At 35.4% G+C, this 20,223-nt stretch overlaps 1 protein-coding gene across 3 annotated transcripts in view; it reads right to left on the bottom strand.

The window, feature by feature from the left end:
* Positions 1 to 20,223, bottom strand: part of MYO9A (myosin IXA) — a 391,855-nt gene that overhangs the window by 215,703 nt on the left and 155,929 nt on the right. For all 3 annotated transcript variants that reach the window (XM_058294436.2, XM_071214269.1, XM_058294435.2), the window contains exons 10-11: positions 7,844 to 7,960; positions 6,801 to 6,935 (exon numbers count right to left, since the gene is read on the bottom strand). In XM_058294436.2, coding sequence (XP_058150419.1) covers positions 6,801 to 6,935; positions 7,844 to 7,960 — 252 coding nt within the window. The remainder of the gene's footprint in view (positions 1 to 6,800; positions 6,936 to 7,843; positions 7,961 to 20,223) is intronic.

Below are 20,223 nucleotides of genomic sequence, written 5' to 3' on the forward strand. Positions count from 1 at the left end.
ATTCTAAACTATCAAAAAGACTGCAAGTACTAATGGGTTCATCAACAATTAATTTAATGAAACAGGAATTCCTGGGGAAAGTGGGAAAGCATACCCTTAGATCATCAGTGATATAAATCATACAGAATTTATTCACAATCAAGTTTGTCTAATGACAAAACAGAAAGGAAAAAAAAACCTGGAATATTTTCCAAAAATATTTATATATTCAAATTAAAAGGTTAAAAAACTCACAGCTCCAGCCTTGAGCAACTATTCAAAATACTCATTTCTCCATACTGGGGAATATTCCTTTATTCATCATTATGATGCTTTCATTTTTAGATAGTTTTTTAGGAAAAGGTGTCCCTGAGAATCTAAAGGAGACAGGTTTCTACACTGCAGTGATATGTGGGTATCAAGTAAGCATCTTGTTCAACTGATCGTTTTAGCATTAATTGATAATACTTGCCCAAATCAATTAATTCTCTACAAATACGGTGTTTTAGAAAATAGTGATTTTGTAATTCTATCATTCCTTCTGTGTTTATTACTGTCCTGTAAGGAAGAACATGCCTAATAAAACTATATTTACTCTAATTAAGAAGGCTAAATGACTAATTCTTTCCTTTTAAGTTAACAGTTTCAAGATTATGGAATTATTTTATAAAGGGAAACCCTGAAAAGATGATAAGAATGGTTTCTTCACCTTTTCTTTTGCAGTATTGTTAGAATGTATAACATGAACATATATGGATTTTTACAGGCATTACTAGCAGTCCAGCAGCCCTCCTGATCTCATCCTCCCATGACCATCCAGACCCGCTTCCCCAAAGTTAACTATTGTCTTAGCTTCTAATAAAACTGATAATATTGCCTGTTCATGAATACTACTATATAAACAGAATCACACAATACATATTCTTTTTGTTGTGCTTATTTTTTTATCCAACGTTATTTTCCAATAACACATCCATGTTATTGGATGGACACATTCATTTTAATTGATGTGGGGCAAGTTCATAAAACACAGCCACATTCAATCATTTCTGCACAGTCTATGGCTTGTTTTCACTCTACAACAGCAAAGCTGACTATCAATGACAGGAACCACATGGCACAAAAAACTTAAAATATGTACATATCTCATTTTTTAAATAAAAACAGAGTGCTGAACTCTGCAATGGATCATTGGTTCTCAAACTTCAAGTGTACAAAAGAATCACCTAGAAGGCTTGTTAAAAGAGCTAGGCACCACACCCAGAGTTTCTGAATAAGAAAATATAGGATGATGCCCAGGAATATGAATTTCTAATAAGTCTCAAGTGACACTAATGCTGTTGGTTGAGGGGCAATATTTTCAGAACTACTGTTATACAGTATTTTGGTTGAGAGATCAATACTTTCAGAACTGTTGTAGAGTACTCCACTGTACATATAAACAACAATTTACTAATCTATTCTAGTATTGACAGATCTTAGTTATCTCCAATTATTAGCTATTAAACATAATGCCATTATGAACATTTCTGTGCAAGAAAACCTTTTGGTATAGATTTATATATTTTTGGAAGGTAGACATACAGGGTTATAAATTAGTCAATATTTTTCACTCTCAACACATACTAACAAACAGCTTTCTAAAGTGATTGTATGGGAATTTTCCTTGAGCCTTCTCTCTTTGATATTTGTATTATCAGTCATTTTCATTTTAGTCATGCTGGTGAGTGTCTAGGAGGATCACACTGTTTTGATTATAAGGAAAAAACATTCTATTTCTACTGCCTGTGGCAGTTTGAAAATTTGCAGACCCCAGAAAATCCTGTTCTTAATGTAGGAGGGACCATTTGATTATATTACTTCAGTTAAGGGCCTCCGACTAAACTGCATGACCCAGGGTGGCTCTCAATCCTATTACTGGAGTCCTTTATAAATGGAGGAATAAAAACCCCCATATTAAAACAAAACAAAACAAAAAACCCTGCCGAGACAGAGAGGAACCCAAAAGATGGCCCTATCCAAAAGCCAGAAGCTGAAATCTACAGAACCCAGAAGCTGAGAGGAAGTCATTTTAGCCAAAAGCTGAAATCAAAGAGGCCCAGAGGAGAGGGGAGAGATGAGTGGAAGCCACCACATGTCCCAGAAAACCTCTCTCGATAATGCCTGACTTGTATATGACCTCAGAACCACAAGCTTTTAATCTAATAAACCCCCACTGTAAAATCTAATCCATTTCTGCTATATTATTTTGTCCTGGTTTTAGTCTTCTGTGGACCCTAGGAAATCCTGTTCTTAAAGCAAACCCATTCCTATGCCTGTAAACCTATTTATGTAGGACCTTTTGGTAAGATTTAGTTAAGGGACCTTTTGATTAAGTTCACTTTAGTTAAGAGAATTTGATTAAAGAGCTCAGGGTGGGCCTGATCCTCTCACTGGAGTCCTATATAAATGGAGGAAAGACAGTAGAGCTGCCACTTTTTAAGCTACCATGTGAGAGGACTTCAGGATCACCTACAGCCTCAGCAAAACAGACGTACCCTGAGAGGCTGACAGAGAGGCCGAGGCTAGAATCAGTGGAGCAGCCTGTAGCTGAAGAGATGAGTTATATGCCTGAACGCCCAGAGTGGAGCTTGGGGATAAAGTGAGCCTAGATAATAAAGCAAAGGCCAGCCACCATTTTGCCTTGCCACATGGCAGAAGCCCAGGGTCACCAGCACTGAACTTTGGTGAGACAGCATCTCTAATGATGTCTTGATTTGGACATTTTCACAACCTCAGAACTATGAGATTTTAACTTACAAAATTCCCATTATAAAAGCCAACCCTTGGAAGAGACCCTCAGCAGCCCTCAGTGGACCCAAGCACAAAACAGTGATGCTGGTCTTGTACAGACTTATTTTTAAATCATTAAAAATAATTCCTATTAAAAAAAAATAAAATATAAGCCAACCCATTTCTCTTATTTTTGCATTGGCAGCCTGTGGCAAATGAAAACACGCTCCTAGCAGCTTTTTAGCATACTAAAATACTACCCATTTGGACATCTTCATGAAGTATCTCTGTTACTAATAAAAACTCTTAGCCAATATCCTAGGCTTGTTCTCAACCTTAGGGGGCAAGCATTCAGTATGTTTCATTCTTTTTTTTTTTTAAGATTTATTTTATTTATTTCTCTCCCCTTCCCCCCACCCCAGTTTTCTCTTTTCTGTGTCCATTTGCTGTGTGTTCTTCTGTGTCTACTTCTATTGTTGTATTGTGTCTATTCTTGTTGTGTCATCCTGCTGCGTCAGCTCTCTGTGTGTGCAGCCGCCACTCCTGGACAGGCTGGACTTTTGCGCTGGGCAGCTCTTCTTACGGGGCGCACTCCTTGCGCGTGGGGCTCCCCTAAGCGGAGGTACACCCCTGAGTGGCACGGCACTCCTTGCACACATCAGCACTGCACGTGGGCCAGCTCCACACGGGTCAAGGAGGCCCCGGGTTTGAACTGTGGACCTCCCATGTGGTAGATGGACACCCTATCCATTGGACCAAGCCTGCTTCCCTCAGTATGTTTCTATTAAGTATATTACCTATAGGTGTTTTGTAGATGCCCTTAATTTTCCTTTTTTTAAGATTTATTTTTATTTACTTATTTCTCACCCACCATACCTCCTTGTTTGCACACACTACCTGTTCTCTGTTCATCTTCTTATAAGGAGACCCTGGGAACCAAACCCAGGATCTACCATGTGGGAGGAAGGCACTCAAACACTTGAGCCACCTCTGCTCTCTACTTGTTGTGTCTCTCATTGTGTTTCCTTGCTGCATCTCTTTGTTGCATCATCTTGTTGCATCAGCTTGCCACACCAGCCTGTAGCATCAGCTAGCTCTCTTGCTTATCTTTAGGAGGCACCAGGAACTGAACTCAGGACCTCCCATTTGGTAGGCTTGAGCCACATCTACTTCCCTATATGCCCTTTATCTGGTTGAGGAAGTTTATTCCTAGTTTGCTAAAAGGTTTTCCCTTTTTTTAAAAATCATGAATGAATATATACAATTTTATCAAATGTTTTAACTAATGATAGTGAATTTCTTTCTTTGTTTTCCTAATGAAGTTAATTAGATTAAATGTTACACAAACCTGAAAACAATGCAGTTTGGTTCTGATGTATTATATCTTCCTAGATTTATGTTACTTATATTTGTTTAGGATTTTTCCAATCTGTGTTCATCAGTGACATTAACATGTAATCTATGCTTCTAATAATATCCTTGACAGATTTTGTCATCAATATTTTTCTGATTCCTAAAATAAGTTGAGAATTATGCCCTTATTCTATTCCATGATAGAAAGATGTCAGACTGATACTATTTCTTCTTTCAATGTGGGTAGAATTAACCAGTGAAGCAATCTTTCCTTGAAACACTCTTTATGGAAAGCCTTTTAATCACATATTCAATTTCTTTAATAGTTAAAGAATCAGATTTTCTACTTCTTGTGTCAATTTGGAAAGTTATATTTTTCATATCATTTGATATGTCTACTTACTGACAAAGTATTTTAGTTTATCTACTATCTACTCCATAATAAGTGTAGAACCTACAATGCTGTCCTGTCATTCAGATTCTGGTTATTTATATCCCTCTCTGTCTCCTTCTCCTGGATAAATTTCTTGAGAGGTTTATTAATGTTTCTAATTATGGTGCTTTGAAGCTAAACATACTTCAGAAAAATATATTCTTAAATCCATTCCTTTGGGTGTAAACCCATTGTAAATAGGACCTTTTGATGAGGACACTTCAGTTAACTTACATCCCACATCAATCAGGATGGCTCTTAATCCAATTACTGGAGTTCCTTAATAAATAAGACAATGAAATTCAGACAGAGAGAGAGAGCCACAAAGGCAAGAAGCGGAAATCAGTGAAACCCAGAAAAGAAGGAAGATATCAGGAGACACAACCATGTGTCTTGCCACGTGACAGAAGCCAACAACTACTAGAAGCTGGACTTCAGGAAGAAAGCATCACCTTGATGATGCTCTGATTTGGACATTTTCCCAGCCTCAAAACCATGACAGAATAAATTCCCATTGTTTAAACCAAACCATTTCATGGTATTTCCTTTGAACAGTCTAGGACTCTAAAACAACAGTCTTTCTTTTTTTTTCATTTTAAAGACAATTTATTGCCATATACCATTCATACATGAACATACATAAAAAATAAGTGTATAGTAACACAATGGTCCTTTTAAAGTATTTTTTTTTACTTTATTGATCCTCTCCCATGGTATATTTGTTTTTGCTTTTATTTCATTTCTTCTTTTGTCTTTATTATTTCCTTCTTTCTACTATCTTTGGTTTAGTTTGTTGCTCTTTATCTAATTTGTTGGGATGAATACTTAGATCTTTGGTTTTCAGCCTCAAAATCTTCTAAAATCTATAAATTACCCTCTAAGTACAGTTTTAAACAAATCCCACAAAATTTAATATGTAAAATGTTCATTAAGTGCAATATATTTTCAAATCTCTTTTTCAGATTCTAGGCTATTTAGAAAGACATTTCTTAATTATAAATCATACAAGAAAGTTCCACTTATCCTTCTCCTATTGATTTCTACCATAATTCCACTATATTACTAAAATCTGACCCTTGCTTTATAACCCAGTATATAACACATTTTGTAAATATTCCATGCGAACATGAAAACAGTGTGTATTCTGTAACAGTTGTTGCATTAGTCTCTATATTTCATATATTAAATAATTGCCTTTAAAGCCTCCTATATTCTTACTAAGTCTCATGCATCATAGAAATTATTACCCTGCATGGAAATTACAATATTTATCTCACATTCTATGCTATGTACTCCTTTTGGACAAAATTTAGAGCTGAACAACAGTAAGCATATTCAAGATTTTTCCTCCAAAAGCATCTTTTTCGTTTTCTATTTTTTTAATCTTCCTGATTTAACATTCAGTTGAATTTACTAAACAGTCACTGGGAACACATTTTATATCATGTACCACTCATAAATAAATGAGATGTTTAATATTTAAATTGCCTGAAATATCTTATTCTATCAAACTAATTTTAAGTGGAAAAGCATGAGGAGGGAGTGAAGGAAAAAATGAAACAGATAGGATGGCAAAAATATCAAGGAATCAAAACTGTTTTAGTTTCCCAGCTGCTAAAATAAATACCACACAACAAGTTGGCTTAAACAATGTGAATTTATTGGCTCCTGATTCTGAGGCTAGAAGTAATCCAAAATCAAGACATCAATAAGACCAAGCTTTCTCCCTGAGAAAGAGCCTACATTCTGTTTGACCATGTCTTAACCCTAAGAATTCTATGGAAACTGTAGGCTCTTCCTCTTCCTACAATGAAGGAGTATTTAGCTGCCCATATTGGGCTTTCCACACAGTCCTGTTCCATACACTATACTGACTCAAGATTCTATTAATAAGGTTCTGTAACCTATCCTAGAACAAGGAAGCCAAACCAAATCAAACAAGAACAATTAGCATTACACAAAGCGACCAAGCCCATAGTTGGAATAAAAATAATAACAAAACCCCAAACAAACCAAAACATCCTTCCTTTCCAGGGTACAGTAAAATAAGCACATGTTTTCTAATATATTTGTGGGCTATGAAAAATTTAAAACCCTATAAGATGTGGCTGAAAAACTATGTTCTAGTTTGTCACTTGCTTACACTGATATGAAGACCACAATATCTGAACTGAAATATAAGATATAAAATGCTCTTCATGATGATGACTTAATGTTTGTGTTTGTGTATGTAAGGAAGGCATGCATGCATTAACCTACTCACTTGCTCCAATTTAAAGATATGCTGATTAAAGTAGTGTTGTAAACGTTCATTAGCAAAATTAATACAGAACTGTTCGAAGCTGTTATTTTCATAATCTTCAAATCCAAAAATATCAAGAACACCAATGGACAAAGTCTGTAAAACAAGACAAAATTTTGGTTTGAAAAATGAGGTTCAAATTTATTTCATGAGTAATATCCCTAATATAAGTTACAAAACATTCAAAGTCATTACACAGTAATAAAAAATGGATTTTTGGGGGCTAGTATTCAGTCAAAATATAACAAATAAAAAACATTTTAGTAACCTTTAATTTATCGTCATCTTTTTCCTTTTATCGAATCATTAAAAAATACAATTACATTTTAATACCTGAAATCCATGAATTACATTATAAAAAAGCAGAAAGCTAGGTTAGTTGCTAATTATTTCAATCTCAGAAATCTCTAAACTCCAAAAGACAAGGTAAGAGCCTATGAGCAAGTCAGAAGGTTACCTAAGTACCTATGCCTGGTTATGCCAAGAGAACAATGTAACTTTTCCTATTTTTGGCTTCTATATCTCAATAAATGGAATTCTGCCTTAAGACCCAAGCTAAAAAGTACATTTACTACACCTCATGCAGGCTAAGAATGAAACTAGATATCAGAACACTGTCTACTATATACCATATAGCTTAGCATTAGCATAACATAGCACAGTATAGCATAGTACATAAATGTCTATACTATTTTTTTATATTTTACATGCAGAAATTACCTATTCTTAAAGGGATGATAGGATTAAATTCTAATACCCTACTCTACTTGGAGCTGTGTACATGCACATCTAAAGAATGTAAATGAACAGGAAAAAAGATCTGGAAACCTGCATATAGAACAATATTTATTACAAACAGTAAGCCAATAGTAGTAAGGATGGAGACATCAGGAGTACAATACTTATTACTCTATATAATTTTGTTATGTTCTAAATTTCATGTATTAAAATTTATTAAAATGTTTTTAAGAGAAAAAGCATAATATAATCCAATGCGTGTTTACCTTGGTATTTTGTTCTAAATCTTTACTATTCAAAAGTGCATGATTAATTCGAAAAACTATCCAGTCAAACAGGGCACTATATAGAGACTTAGCCATGGAGTTCCTGACTGTCACAGCCTGCAAGACAAGAAAAGCATTAGGAATATGAGTGGAATTTGCAATAATCTGGTTAAGATACTGTAGAAAAGTATGTTTTGCTCTCATTCAAGAAAGCATACACTCCTCAATTAAAAACTAATTTTTCTCTCAACATAAACACACTATTATTGAGTTTTGAATATGTACTAATTAACTCATTCCAACTCAGAAAATCTAATGGGGATGGCTAAAATTGCTATAAAAAAGGGAGGGGACAAATGTAGGTCTTGGTCTAAAATATTTATATATATGTATTTCCTCTAGGAAAGAAGATTTAATGGGAAGTATACAAGTGAAAATTCAATATCAAACAAATGGGTCTTCAAGGTAAAATGGGGAAGAGCATTCAACAAATGAACAAATTTCTTAGAAAAAGATAAACACAAAATGAACATTCAATATATAATCACAGATTGCATTAATATAATTATAGTTATCTATAGAATCCTAATCATACTATTAAAACATACATATAATACTGCCATAATTACTTCTGGTTGTCTTCAGGTTGTCATTCACAATAATCTCTAGTATTTTAGACTGGAGAGGTTAATCCATTTGCATTTAAAATCGCTATCTATAAAGCAGAACTTTATTCTGCTATTCTACTATTTAGACTTTGTAAGTCATACCTTTTTTGTCCCTCAATTCTTCCATTAACGCCTACATTTATATTATATTTTGATTTTTTTGTGTTGTACCATTCTCACGTCTTTTCATTTCTATCTGGATATATTCTTTCCATATATTTTCCTTGTGGCTAACATGAGGCAAAAATTTACCATCTTAAAAATATAATTAGCATATTTGGTTTCATAACAATATGACTTCAAAACCAATATACACATGCTTTACTTATATCACTCCAACTGCCCTATTTTTTTGTACTTGTTACTAACTGTATCTTCATATGTCCAAAACAATAGATCTATCCTTACTTTTTAAGCACAGGCATTTTAGCACCTGTAGGAACTAAGAAGAAGAATTGTACTGGCATTTATAATTATCCAGGTGGTTACCTTTCTCAGAGATTTTTATTTCTTTATGATGCTTTGAACCACTGTCTAGTACCCCTTCCTTTCAGTCTGAAGAATTTTCTTTAGCATTGCTTTTTAGGGCAGGTCTAGTGGTGATGATTTTATTTATCTGGGAATGTCTTAATCTCCCTTGCACATTTGAAAGAAAGTCTTGCTAGGTATAAAATTGTATGTTGGCAGTTGTTTTATTTCAGCACGTTAAGTATTTCAGCCATCTGACTTTTTGCCACCATGGGTTGTGATGAGAAATTTGCACTCAATCTAATTGGGACCCCCATGGAAATAACAAGTTGCTTTTCTCTTGATGTTTTCAGAACTTACTCCTTGTCCTTCAAAATTGGCAATTTGATCAGTATATATGGGGTATATTTTTCCTCATGTTTACCCTGTTTGGTGTTCTCTGGGTTTCTTAGACGCGCATATTCACGTCTCTTAAGTTTGGGAAGTTCTGCATTATTTCTTTGAACACTCCTTCTGCCTCTTTCATTCTTTGCCTTCTGAGATTCCCATAATGAGTATTTTGGTAGGCTTGATGTTCCAGAGGTCTTTGAGGAGAAATATTTTCAATTTTTAGAATTCTTTTTTCTTTCTGCTCCTTAGCCTGACTTATTTGAATTGACTTTTCATTGAGTTCACTGATTCTTTCTTTGACAGCTCCAATCTGCTGTTGGAATCCTCCTGGGAATTTTTCATTTTAGTTATTGCAGTCTTCAACTCTAGTAGTTCTGTTTAGTTCCTCTTTAAAACTTCTATCTCTTTACTAAATTTTTCATATTATTTATTCCTTTTCCTTGATATCCTTTAGTTCTTTCTTCTCCTTGAACATTTTTAAGTGTTTTTTTATAAATCTTTGTTCAGAAAATCCATAGTCTGATCTTCTTCAATGCTGTTTTCTGGATTTTTATCCTCTTCCTTTGTACAGGCCATTATTTCCCATTTCTTTGTCTTGCAATCTTTTGTAGCATGCTGCATATTTTAATAGTATAAAATGTTAACTCTAAGATTTAACTCAGATGTCTGTTTCTCAATTTTGTAACCAGCTAGTGATATGACAGGGATTTTCTTGTGTATCAGGAAGCTCTGCCTAAGGGGAATGCAGAGTGCAGGGTCCCCACTGTGTTCAAGTGGAGGGACTCAATTCTGGAGATTCTTACTCTGCCATCTTTCCACAATCCTCTGTAGATAGATTTTCTTACAACCACCTTATAAAACACTGGAGTTTCATTAAATTAAGGGTTCCTCAGCTGTGATACAAACCCACTACATGTGCAGCATCTATGCAGACTTCTCCACATCACTCCAGTAGGACTTGGGGAGCAAGGGGAACCAATGTGAACATGAAGTTCATACAGTCTGCTGTGCCAATAGTCCTCTGTCTCTGTCCCAGGAGTCTCATGCCATAATAATCCAAAAAATTTTAGCAGCCACACTTGTGTTAACTTGTAAATAGAGTAAAATCTCTGGCCTCTCACATTTCTTGACATTTGAATTGATAATGTTACTGAAACATGAACTGAGCTCTAAATAAAAGGGGAAGGGAAGGAGAAGGAGAGACATCATAAAGGGAAAAGAGAGATAGGAGAGGCTAAGTTAGGCTGTGAAGAGAAGGAGAAAGAATAATATGGAAGACATACAGCCACAGCACAGTTTATTTTAATATAAAATATGAGTAGGTATATGTGCTCAGGGAAAAACCAACAAAGATAAAATAACTCTCTAAGGCTTTGATTCATCACATAGGTGAAAGAATTTCCTTTATACCTCCTTTTTAATCTCTTTTTCCCTCTGACATAACACGGAAGACTAAATAAGGGCAGATATTTAAATAAGCTTGTAGACAGAAAAGTAAGTGAGAAGTAACTTGTTTCTATCTGTGTGTGTGTGTGTGTGTGTGTGTGTGTGTTTTAAGAATTGAAAGAATCTAACGGGAATGAGAAGAAAAGGTTTTGGGGGATAAAATATTCAAAAAGTTGAGAAAGATACAAGACAAAAGTAGAAAGATTTTATTAGATGATACTGTAGAATCAATGGAGTATGGATATAATGAATTTGTGGTGACAAAAATTCAAGAAAACATTTTAAAAATTTGACACAATTCTTCAAAACTTGCAATGGATATGAACAGAACTATTATCAAGGCCATGAAGACCAGGGTCCTTGAAAAATCATAATAGCAATGAGAAAGTGGGGGAGATTCAAATCTTCAGATGGTGGGATATCTCCACCCGAATAGGTACTTCCATTATATACCTCATGAGTGATCAGTGTAGGAACTTTAAACAGAGACTAGAAGGGGCAGCAGTAAACAGGCTTGAGTTAGTTTAACATAAAAGCAACAAAACCTTGGCTACTAGTTCCTCTGAACTCACCAACAACTGACTCCATTAACACTGTAGGAGAGAAAACACTAATTTGCTCTAAATCTATTTTCTTAGTTCTTTTTGAATGTTGCTTAAAACAAAATTCTGTATCCAAAATGTCACTTATGAGAGAATACTCACAGCTCAGAAAAACCTTTTATTGATATCTTCACTCAACTTTCCTACTTTTTTGTTTTCTAAGTGTCTCAATATGAAATCTAAACCAAACCTCACTAAAGTTCCACTCCTTAAGTGTGGGCTGCACATAGTGACATCCCTCCAAAAATAACAATTAAGGCAGAAGAGAAAATAAGCATTTCACAGGGGAAAAACCTGACATATCCTACTTCAGTCAAGTCATCAAGGTCAATTTGAACAGTCATAAATCTTGTTGATAGTACGTATTCTTAATATGATGTGACAAAACTGGTACTTTACCTCTAATATCTTTCCCCCTAAAACCCATAACTATAGTCTAATCATGATAAAACATCAGATAAATCTCAATAGTGTGGTATCCTAAAATATCTGACCAGTACTCCTGGGAAACTGTCACAGCCTAAGGAGACAGGACAACTAAATGTAATGTGTTATCATGAATGGGATCCTGGAAGAAAATGACAAGAAGTAAAAACTAACGTAACCTGAACAAACCATGGACATTAGCTAATAATAATGTTATCAATATTGGTTCACTGATTGCAGTAAACATACCATACTACTGTAAAATATTAATAGCAGAGGAAACTGAGTGCAGGAATGTATATAGAAACTTGCAGCTATATTTTTCTGTAAATCTAAGACCTTTCTAAAATTATAGTCCATTAATGAAAAACAATTCACAATTTAGAAATCATTTCAACTTTCAACAAACATACAATAATGAGATAGTTATCGTAAAGCCCTGGTACTAGAAGAATACAGGTCTTAATTTACATATTTATTATCTCAGTGCTGACTTTGAAGCTTGCATATTCAGACATATATTTATATCTCTGTATTGATGTTTAAAGGAAGTATAAAGCAATCAATAAGATCTACACTATCTTCCAATCAACATTTCTCTATTAATCTTCCTGTGTGGCCTTGGTTAAGTTACTTAAACTCATAGGTTACAGTCTATGCATCAGTGAAATGGGATAATATTACAACCTGTCATGTAAGTGATGAATAAAAATTTAAGTAAAGCACTTAGAACATGCCTGGTACATACTAAGCACTAAAGAATATAAGCTATTATTATCATTATAACTTTTGCTTATTTTTTTTTTGGCTAGTATTTTTTTAAAATATATTTTTATTAGAGAGGTTGTGAACTTACAAAACAATCATGTACATGTGTGGAATTCCCATATAACAACCCTCCACCAACACACTACACATTGTTGTGGAACATTTGTTACAGATTATTAGAAAATATCAGAAATATTATTAGAAAATTACCACCATGGTCTATAGCATACATATTGGTATATTTTTTCCATACCCCCTTATTATTAACACATCTTTGGCATTGATGCAAGAATATTATAGTATTGCTGTTTCCGTAGTCCACAGGTTACATTAATTTTATTTTTCCCGTGCTTCTCCACAGTCTTATACTTTAGCTTATTTAATTACTATTATAAGGTAAAGTATGAGGAGTAATTAAATGCCATTTTTGTGTTTTGATCACAAATACAATTAAATTCAAACATACTTCAATACTTATTAAGTATCCTCTAAAGGTACTTTACTACGAAGCAAGCAAATACAAAATAGGTTATGGCAATTAAAAATAACGATACTATGGTCCATTTTTAAGCAATTTCAGAGCAAATTTTACCTTAGCTTAAACACATATTTCCTGAGTACGTATCATGTATCAAATTCTGGATATCCTATTGGAATAAATGTTTAGTACTTTAAACTTTGCAAAGTGCTTTCCATGAGCATCGCCTTCCGAAATTCACAGAACAATTCTATGAGTGAAGTAAAACTCAGCTTTGGGCTTTTCCCTCTAACTTCTCACCCCAAGCTCAAAAAGAAGTTACAATCATCCATAAACCCACCACCCAGATAAAATAATACTTGATTTGCCATATTTCCTTTATAAGTGAATGACAAAATTTTTTGGCTGAACCATGTGAATTTAAGTTACAAACATGACACTTTACTCTGAAATTTTTACCAGGTATTTCCTAAAAATTAGGACAGTATCATACATAACTATAATGTCATTATCACTCTTGGAAAATTAATAATGATTAATTACCTGATATCACCTAATATCTAGTTGATATTAAAATATCCTGAGTTATCACAAAAATATATTTTACAACTAGTTTTTCACAACCAGAATCCAATCAAGATTCATGCATGGCATTTGACTAACTTTTTCATTGCTTTCAAACTAGAATATTCCCTCCACCACCTTGACCCACCACTGACAATGAGTTTAAGAAACCAGTCTATTTGTTTCTATGATGTTCCACATTCTAGATGTACTGTTTCCTCATGTGTCATTTAACTTATTCCTCTATCACTTCTTTTAATAATAAAACAGGTGTTAAAGGTCTGATTAGATTCAAGTTAAATAATTTGGGCAAAAAGCCTTCATAGTTAATGCTAAGTTCCTCATATACCATCATATCAGAAGGCATAAAATGACAAATCAACCTACCAACAGTGATACTAAATTTGACTACTTACTCAAGATGACGACTGCCAGATCTCTACACTATAAAGACAATTTTTTTCTTTTGTGATTGGCAAGCAAAGTTCAATTATATTTTGCACCATGCAAATACCTATTGTCCAACAACTCAAAGACTATAGAATCTCTGGAAGATCCTTCCTCCAGTCAATTATTTTACTGGCGCAGCAATACTTCATTGCTTCTACCTATCAACTAGCATTCTTATATAAAGAGGCACTTTCTCTCTATGAATCTGGGATGAACTAGAATTTCTTCTAAAAAGTCAGGATTAATGCCATTCCTTCCTTTTAATTACCTATTTTCAAACAAAAAGTTGCTGTAATGGTTACCTACAAAAATGGATTTTTTTCTTGTAAATTCTTTTTTTTTTTTAGATTTATTTATTTCTCCCTGTATTAGTCAGCCAAAGGGGTGCTGATGTAAAATACCAAGAAACTGGTTGGTTTTTATAAAGGGTATTTATTTGGGGTAGGAGATTACAGATACCAGGCCATAAAGCATAAGTTACTTCCCTCACCAAAGTTTATTTTCACGTGTTGGAGCAAGATGGCTGCAGATGTCTGCAAGGGTTCAGGCTTTGTAGGTTCCTCTCTTCCCAGGTCCTGCTTCTCCTGGCTCAGGTCCTCTCTTCCCGGGGCTTGCTTCTCTTTCCTCTGTGTGCTTACTTCCTGAGCTCTAGCTTAAGGCTTCAGCATCAAACTCCAACATCAAAACTCCAACATTAAGAACTCTTTAACTCTTTCACCATGCCTTTTATCTAAAAGTCCCTACCCACCAAGAGGTAGGGACTCAACACCCTACTAACACAAGAGATTTACTTGATTACTTAATCATGTATAATCCAATATAATCTCATATGCCCAGAGGAAAAGACCAGTTAACAAACATAATCCAATATTTCTTTTTGGAATTCATTAATAATATCAAACTGCTACACTCCCCCATCCTCTTGTTTGCATTTGCTGTGTCTGTTGTGTGCTGGTCTTCTTTCTTTTTTTTTAAGGATTTATTTTATTAATCATCCCCTCTCATTGTTTGCAGTCACTGTCTGTTCTCTGTCCATCTGCTGCATGCTCCCCGTGTCTGCTCATCTTCTCTTTAGGAGGCACAGGGAACTGAATTGAGGACCTCCAATGTGGGAGGGAGGCACCTCATCACTTGAGCCACCTCCGCTCCCTGCTTTATTATGGCTCTCATTATGTTGTCCTCATGTCTCTTGTTGCATCATCTTGTTGCATGAGCTCGCCACATCAGCAACTGCATCTGCTCACTGACTTGCTGGTCTTCTTTAGGAAGCACCAGGAACCGAATCTGGGACATCCTATGAGATAAGTGGGCACCCAAATGCTTGAGCCACATCCACTTTTGCCTTTTTTTGTTGTCAAGTTTCAGGAGTTCTTCATATATTCTAGACATTAACTCCTTATCAAATACAGAGCTTCCAAATATTTTTCACATTCTGTTGGCTGTCTTTCCCCCTCTTGTTCATGCCTTTTGATGCACAAAAGTGTTTAAATTTTAAGTCCAATTGATCTTTTTTTCTTTTGTTTTTCATGCTTTGGGTGTAAAGTATAGGAATCCATTGCCTAATGCAAGGTCCTGAGGATAATTCCCTGTTTTCTCCTAAGAGTTTTATAGTTTTAGCTCTTATATTCAATCCATTTTAAGCTAATTTTTATATATGGTATGTGGTAGGAACCCACTTCCATTCCTTTACACATGGATATCCAGTTTTCCCTGCACCATTTGATGAAGAAACTATTCTTTCCCTACTGAGTGGATTTGGCATCCTTTGTCAAAAGTCAGTTGGCCAGGGAAGTGGATGTGACTCAAGCAGCTGGGCACCCACCTACCACATGAAAAGTCCCAGGTTTGGTTCCCATGCCTCCAAAAAAAGAAAAGCAAAACAGAAAACTGATGCAACCAGCTGGCACAGAGAGCTGATGCGACAAGATGATCCAACAAGATGATGCAACAAGATGAAACAGTGAGATGACACAATGAAGAGACACAGCAAGGACACACAATGAGAGACAATGATACCATGCTGTCTTGTGATAACTTTGTAATAAGTTTTTTTTTTTGAAAGTTTTCCAATATACTTTATTCACAATGTAGCCACTTCAAGATGCTGAGCTCTTGTAGGCTGAATGAAAAAGGCAGAACTTCTTTATTTGTTATTCTGACCAGTCTCACAATCAGAAGGAAGCTTTCATTTGCTAGCTGCTTCATAAGCTTATATAATAAGCCTTAGCTGATGGATGATTTCATAGTCAGTAGTTTTCATGTTAAATCCCAACAACTCTGTAATGGTTTCTTGAAAGTCAACAAGATCTTGTTCTCGTCCTGGCATATATTGAAGTGTGCTTTTTATTGGGTAGAGCTTGTGGGTGGCAGTGTTGAGCATCTGCTGGGCCTGCTCTTGGTCTGATCTTCCTTCTTGCTCTTACATTGCAGTCTAGTGTTTACAAGTTATCTGTTTTCATAACTACCTTCTTTTTCATTGCTTCAATCTTTATTAAAGATTGTCGAGCTTTTCAACTGTTTTTTCTTTAAGGGCACTTATTTTTGTCAGTTAAGTTTTCATATTTTTATTTGACAATTTCAAATTGGTAAGTTGCTTCTAAAGTTTTTAATTTCCTACTCCAATATGTGAGTTGTAGTGGTCTGCAAATTTTGCTATATATTCAAGGATAGTTGTTGCTTGTTGTCTTTTTCTGGCTGTTTAACTCTGTAATAAGCTTGTTTTTTTTTTAATGATTAATTTTATTTATTGCCCAACTCTACCCATCATTGTTTGTGGTCACTGTCTGCTCTCTATGTCCATTTGCTTTGTGTTCCCTGTGTCTGCTTGTCTTCTCTTAGGAGGCACCAAGAACTGAACCCGGAACCTTCCACGTGGGAGAGAGGCGCTCAATCACTCAAACTACTTCAGCTTCCTGGTTTATTGTGTCTCTCACTGATTTTCCTCTTTGTCTCTCTGCTGCATCATCTTACTGCACCAGCTTACTGTGCCTGCCGGTCATGCCAGCTTGTCTTCTCCAGGAGACATCAGGAACTGAACTTATTCCCTGTAATAAGTATTTAAAACACCAAGTATGAATCCTCCAACTTTGTAGTTCTTTTTCAAGATGGTCTTGGCTTTTCAGGGCCCCCTGCCCTTCCATATGAATTTAATGGCTGGCTATTCCATTTCTACAAAGAAGGCTATTGGGATTTTGATTGGGATTACACTGGATCTGTAAATCACTTTAGGCAGTACTGACATCTTACTGATAGTAAGTCTTCTAGTCCTTGAAAACAGGTTCTTCTATTTGTTTAGGTCTTCTTTAATTTCTTTCAATAATGATTTATAATTTTTGTATCTTAGAGTCCTTTATAACATTGGCCAACTTTATTCCTAGATATTTTATTCTTTTAGTTGCTATTGTAAATGTAATTGTTTTGTTGACTTGCTTTTCTGTTTGTTATTGCTGGGGTATAAAAACACCAGTGAATTTTGTATGCTGATCTTGTATCCCATCACTTTGCTGAATTCATTTATTAGCCCTTACAGCTTTTCTGCAGTATCTTCAGGATTTTCTGTATTTAGGATAATGTCACAGGTAAATACGGATAATGTTATTCTCCCTTTCCAAAAGTTTGGATGCCTTTTTCTTGCCTAACTGCACTTTGAACTTTGAGTACAATATTGAATAGCAGTCATGAAACTGGGCATCCTTATCTTGTTTCTCACCTTAGGAGGAAAGCTACTAGTCATTCTCCATTGCTTATGTTGTTATTTGTGGGTTCTTCATATAATCGCTTTACCAATGTTGAGGAAGGTTCTTTCTATCCCCAGTTTTCTGATGTTTTTAAACAAGAAAAGGTGCTGGATTTGGTCAAATGCCTTTTCTATGTCAATTGAGATGATCATGATTTTTTTCCCACACCCCCCCATTCTACAGTATATCACGTTGATTTTCTTACATTGAACCACCCTTACATTGCTAAGATAATTACTTTTCAATGCTAAAAATGTCCCAAATCTGGCAAGTGGGAACTTTGTGAAGCTGAGGTACAAACAAGCTAAACTGCCAAGGATTCACTGTTAGCATCAAAAACAGACTTTAAATCCAGGTCACCTATTTCAATGTTCAATACAATTCACTACTTAGTCTTTCTGGGAATGCAAGGAGGCATAACAAACAGGGGCTGGTACTAGCCAGAAGAGTTTTAAGTAAGCAAGTTTAAAAGAGTTTTTGGAATCTATTTTCTCCTGAAAGGAGCTAACTAAGAAAAAGAAAGCCAACAAAAAGAGTGACATCTCTTTGACCATGCTTGGGTACCTTTTTATGTAGGTAGATGCAGCATACATTTACATCAATGAAGCATGATAAATTTCTTAAAAATCAATGTGACTCCAACAAGAGGCCTGCCGCTGCTTATCAATCCTGGTATCCTTGACATCCTGGCTCACTTTCCATTTCTATTAATTCTGGTATCCTTGACATCCTGGCTTACTTTCTATTTCTGTTTTAAGTTCTCTTCTCTACCTGAAAGTGTTCAGTCTGATCCATTTATACATCAAGGAAATTAAGCCAAACTGGCATGAGTTCTTCATATATCAACCTTTTAAAATGGAAATTTAGTTCTTAAGATAGAAAAGATACTTAAAAATACAATGTCAGTTAAAAAATATAACCCAGAAATACAAATGTTGTCAATCAGAAATGAAAATCATGACTGCCAATATTTTTTTAAATTTTAGAGACAGTAAAAATATAAAAGAGGTACCACACCAAATAAAATTGGACATGCTATCTAAAAATCTACTTGAGGAATTAAGCACAAAGACAAAGGCAAAGAAATGAAAATAATGGAGGAGAAAGAATAAAAATTTAAAAGAGAAAAAAAAAAGAATGAAAGGCATGTTTCCACTTAAAAAGAAACAGAAGTATGAGGAGAAAGAATTAAAGAAATAACACTTAAATCTAACTTGAAGGTATAGGCTTTCAAATTTAAAAAAATCACAAGAAGGATTAAAATTTTAGGTATCTAGACTCATTTGGGTAAAAATTTTTGAATTCCAAGGTGACAAAAGATAAAACATTCAAGTTTCCAGACCAAAAATTTCTTACCCAAACCATTGCCTACGTACATAGGGAAGAGAAAACTACCATCTAATTCAGAATCCTCAACACTGGAAACTTGAAAATAATTGGAAAATGTTTACAGATTTCTGGGAGAGAAAAGAATGTGACCCTATAATTAGTTATAACAAGCTATCTTAAAAATAACAAGGAGGGAAGCAGACTTGGACCAAAGGATAGGGCGTCTGTCTACCACATGGGAGGTCCGCAGTTCAAACCCGGGGCCTCCTTGACCCATGTGGGGCTGGCCCATGCACAGTGCTGATATGTGAAAGGAGTGCCCTGCCACGCAGGGGTGTCCCCATGTAGGGGAGCCCCATGCACAAGGAGTGCACCCTGTAAGGAGAGCCACCCAGCACGAAAGAAAGTGCAGCCTGCCCAAGAATAGTGCCACACTCAAGAAGAGCTGACACAACAAGATGATGCAACAAAAAGAAACACAGATTCTGGGTGCCGCTAGTAAGTTAGATAGAAGCAGTCCCAGAAGAACACACAGCGAATGGACACAGAGAGCAGACAACTGGGGGCAAGAGGCGGGGGGAGAAATAAATAAAAAATAAATCTTTAAAAAAAAAACAAAAAAGGAAATCAATAGAATTTATATATAGTAGAATGTCATCTTGTTTTTCCCGGGGGTGGAGGGGGAGGAGGGAGATAATATTATCAAATACAGCAACAGTAAAATATTTTCAACTAAATAAATGAGCCTAAGACATAAAAACAGAGAGGTGCAAAAATCTAAACGGGTAGAATTTTCTAATTAAAAGACTTTTAGATTTAATTAAAAACCGAAACCCACTTATTTATTGCTTATAAGAAGTACCACTGGGAAACGGATTTGGCCCAGTGGTTAGGGCATCCATCTACCACATGGGAGGTCTGCGGTTCAAACCCCAGGCCTCCTTGACCCGTGTGGAGCTGGCCCATGTGCAGTGCTGATGCGCACAAGGAATGCCGCAGCACGCAGGGGTGTCCCCCACGTAGGGGAACCCCACACGCAAGGAGTGCACCCGTA

This window comes from Dasypus novemcinctus, chromosome 3 (genome assembly GCF_030445035.2).
Source record: "Dasypus novemcinctus isolate mDasNov1 chromosome 3, mDasNov1.1.hap2, whole genome shotgun sequence".
Lineage (NCBI taxonomy): Eukaryota > Metazoa > Chordata > Mammalia > Cingulata > Dasypodidae > Dasypus > Dasypus novemcinctus.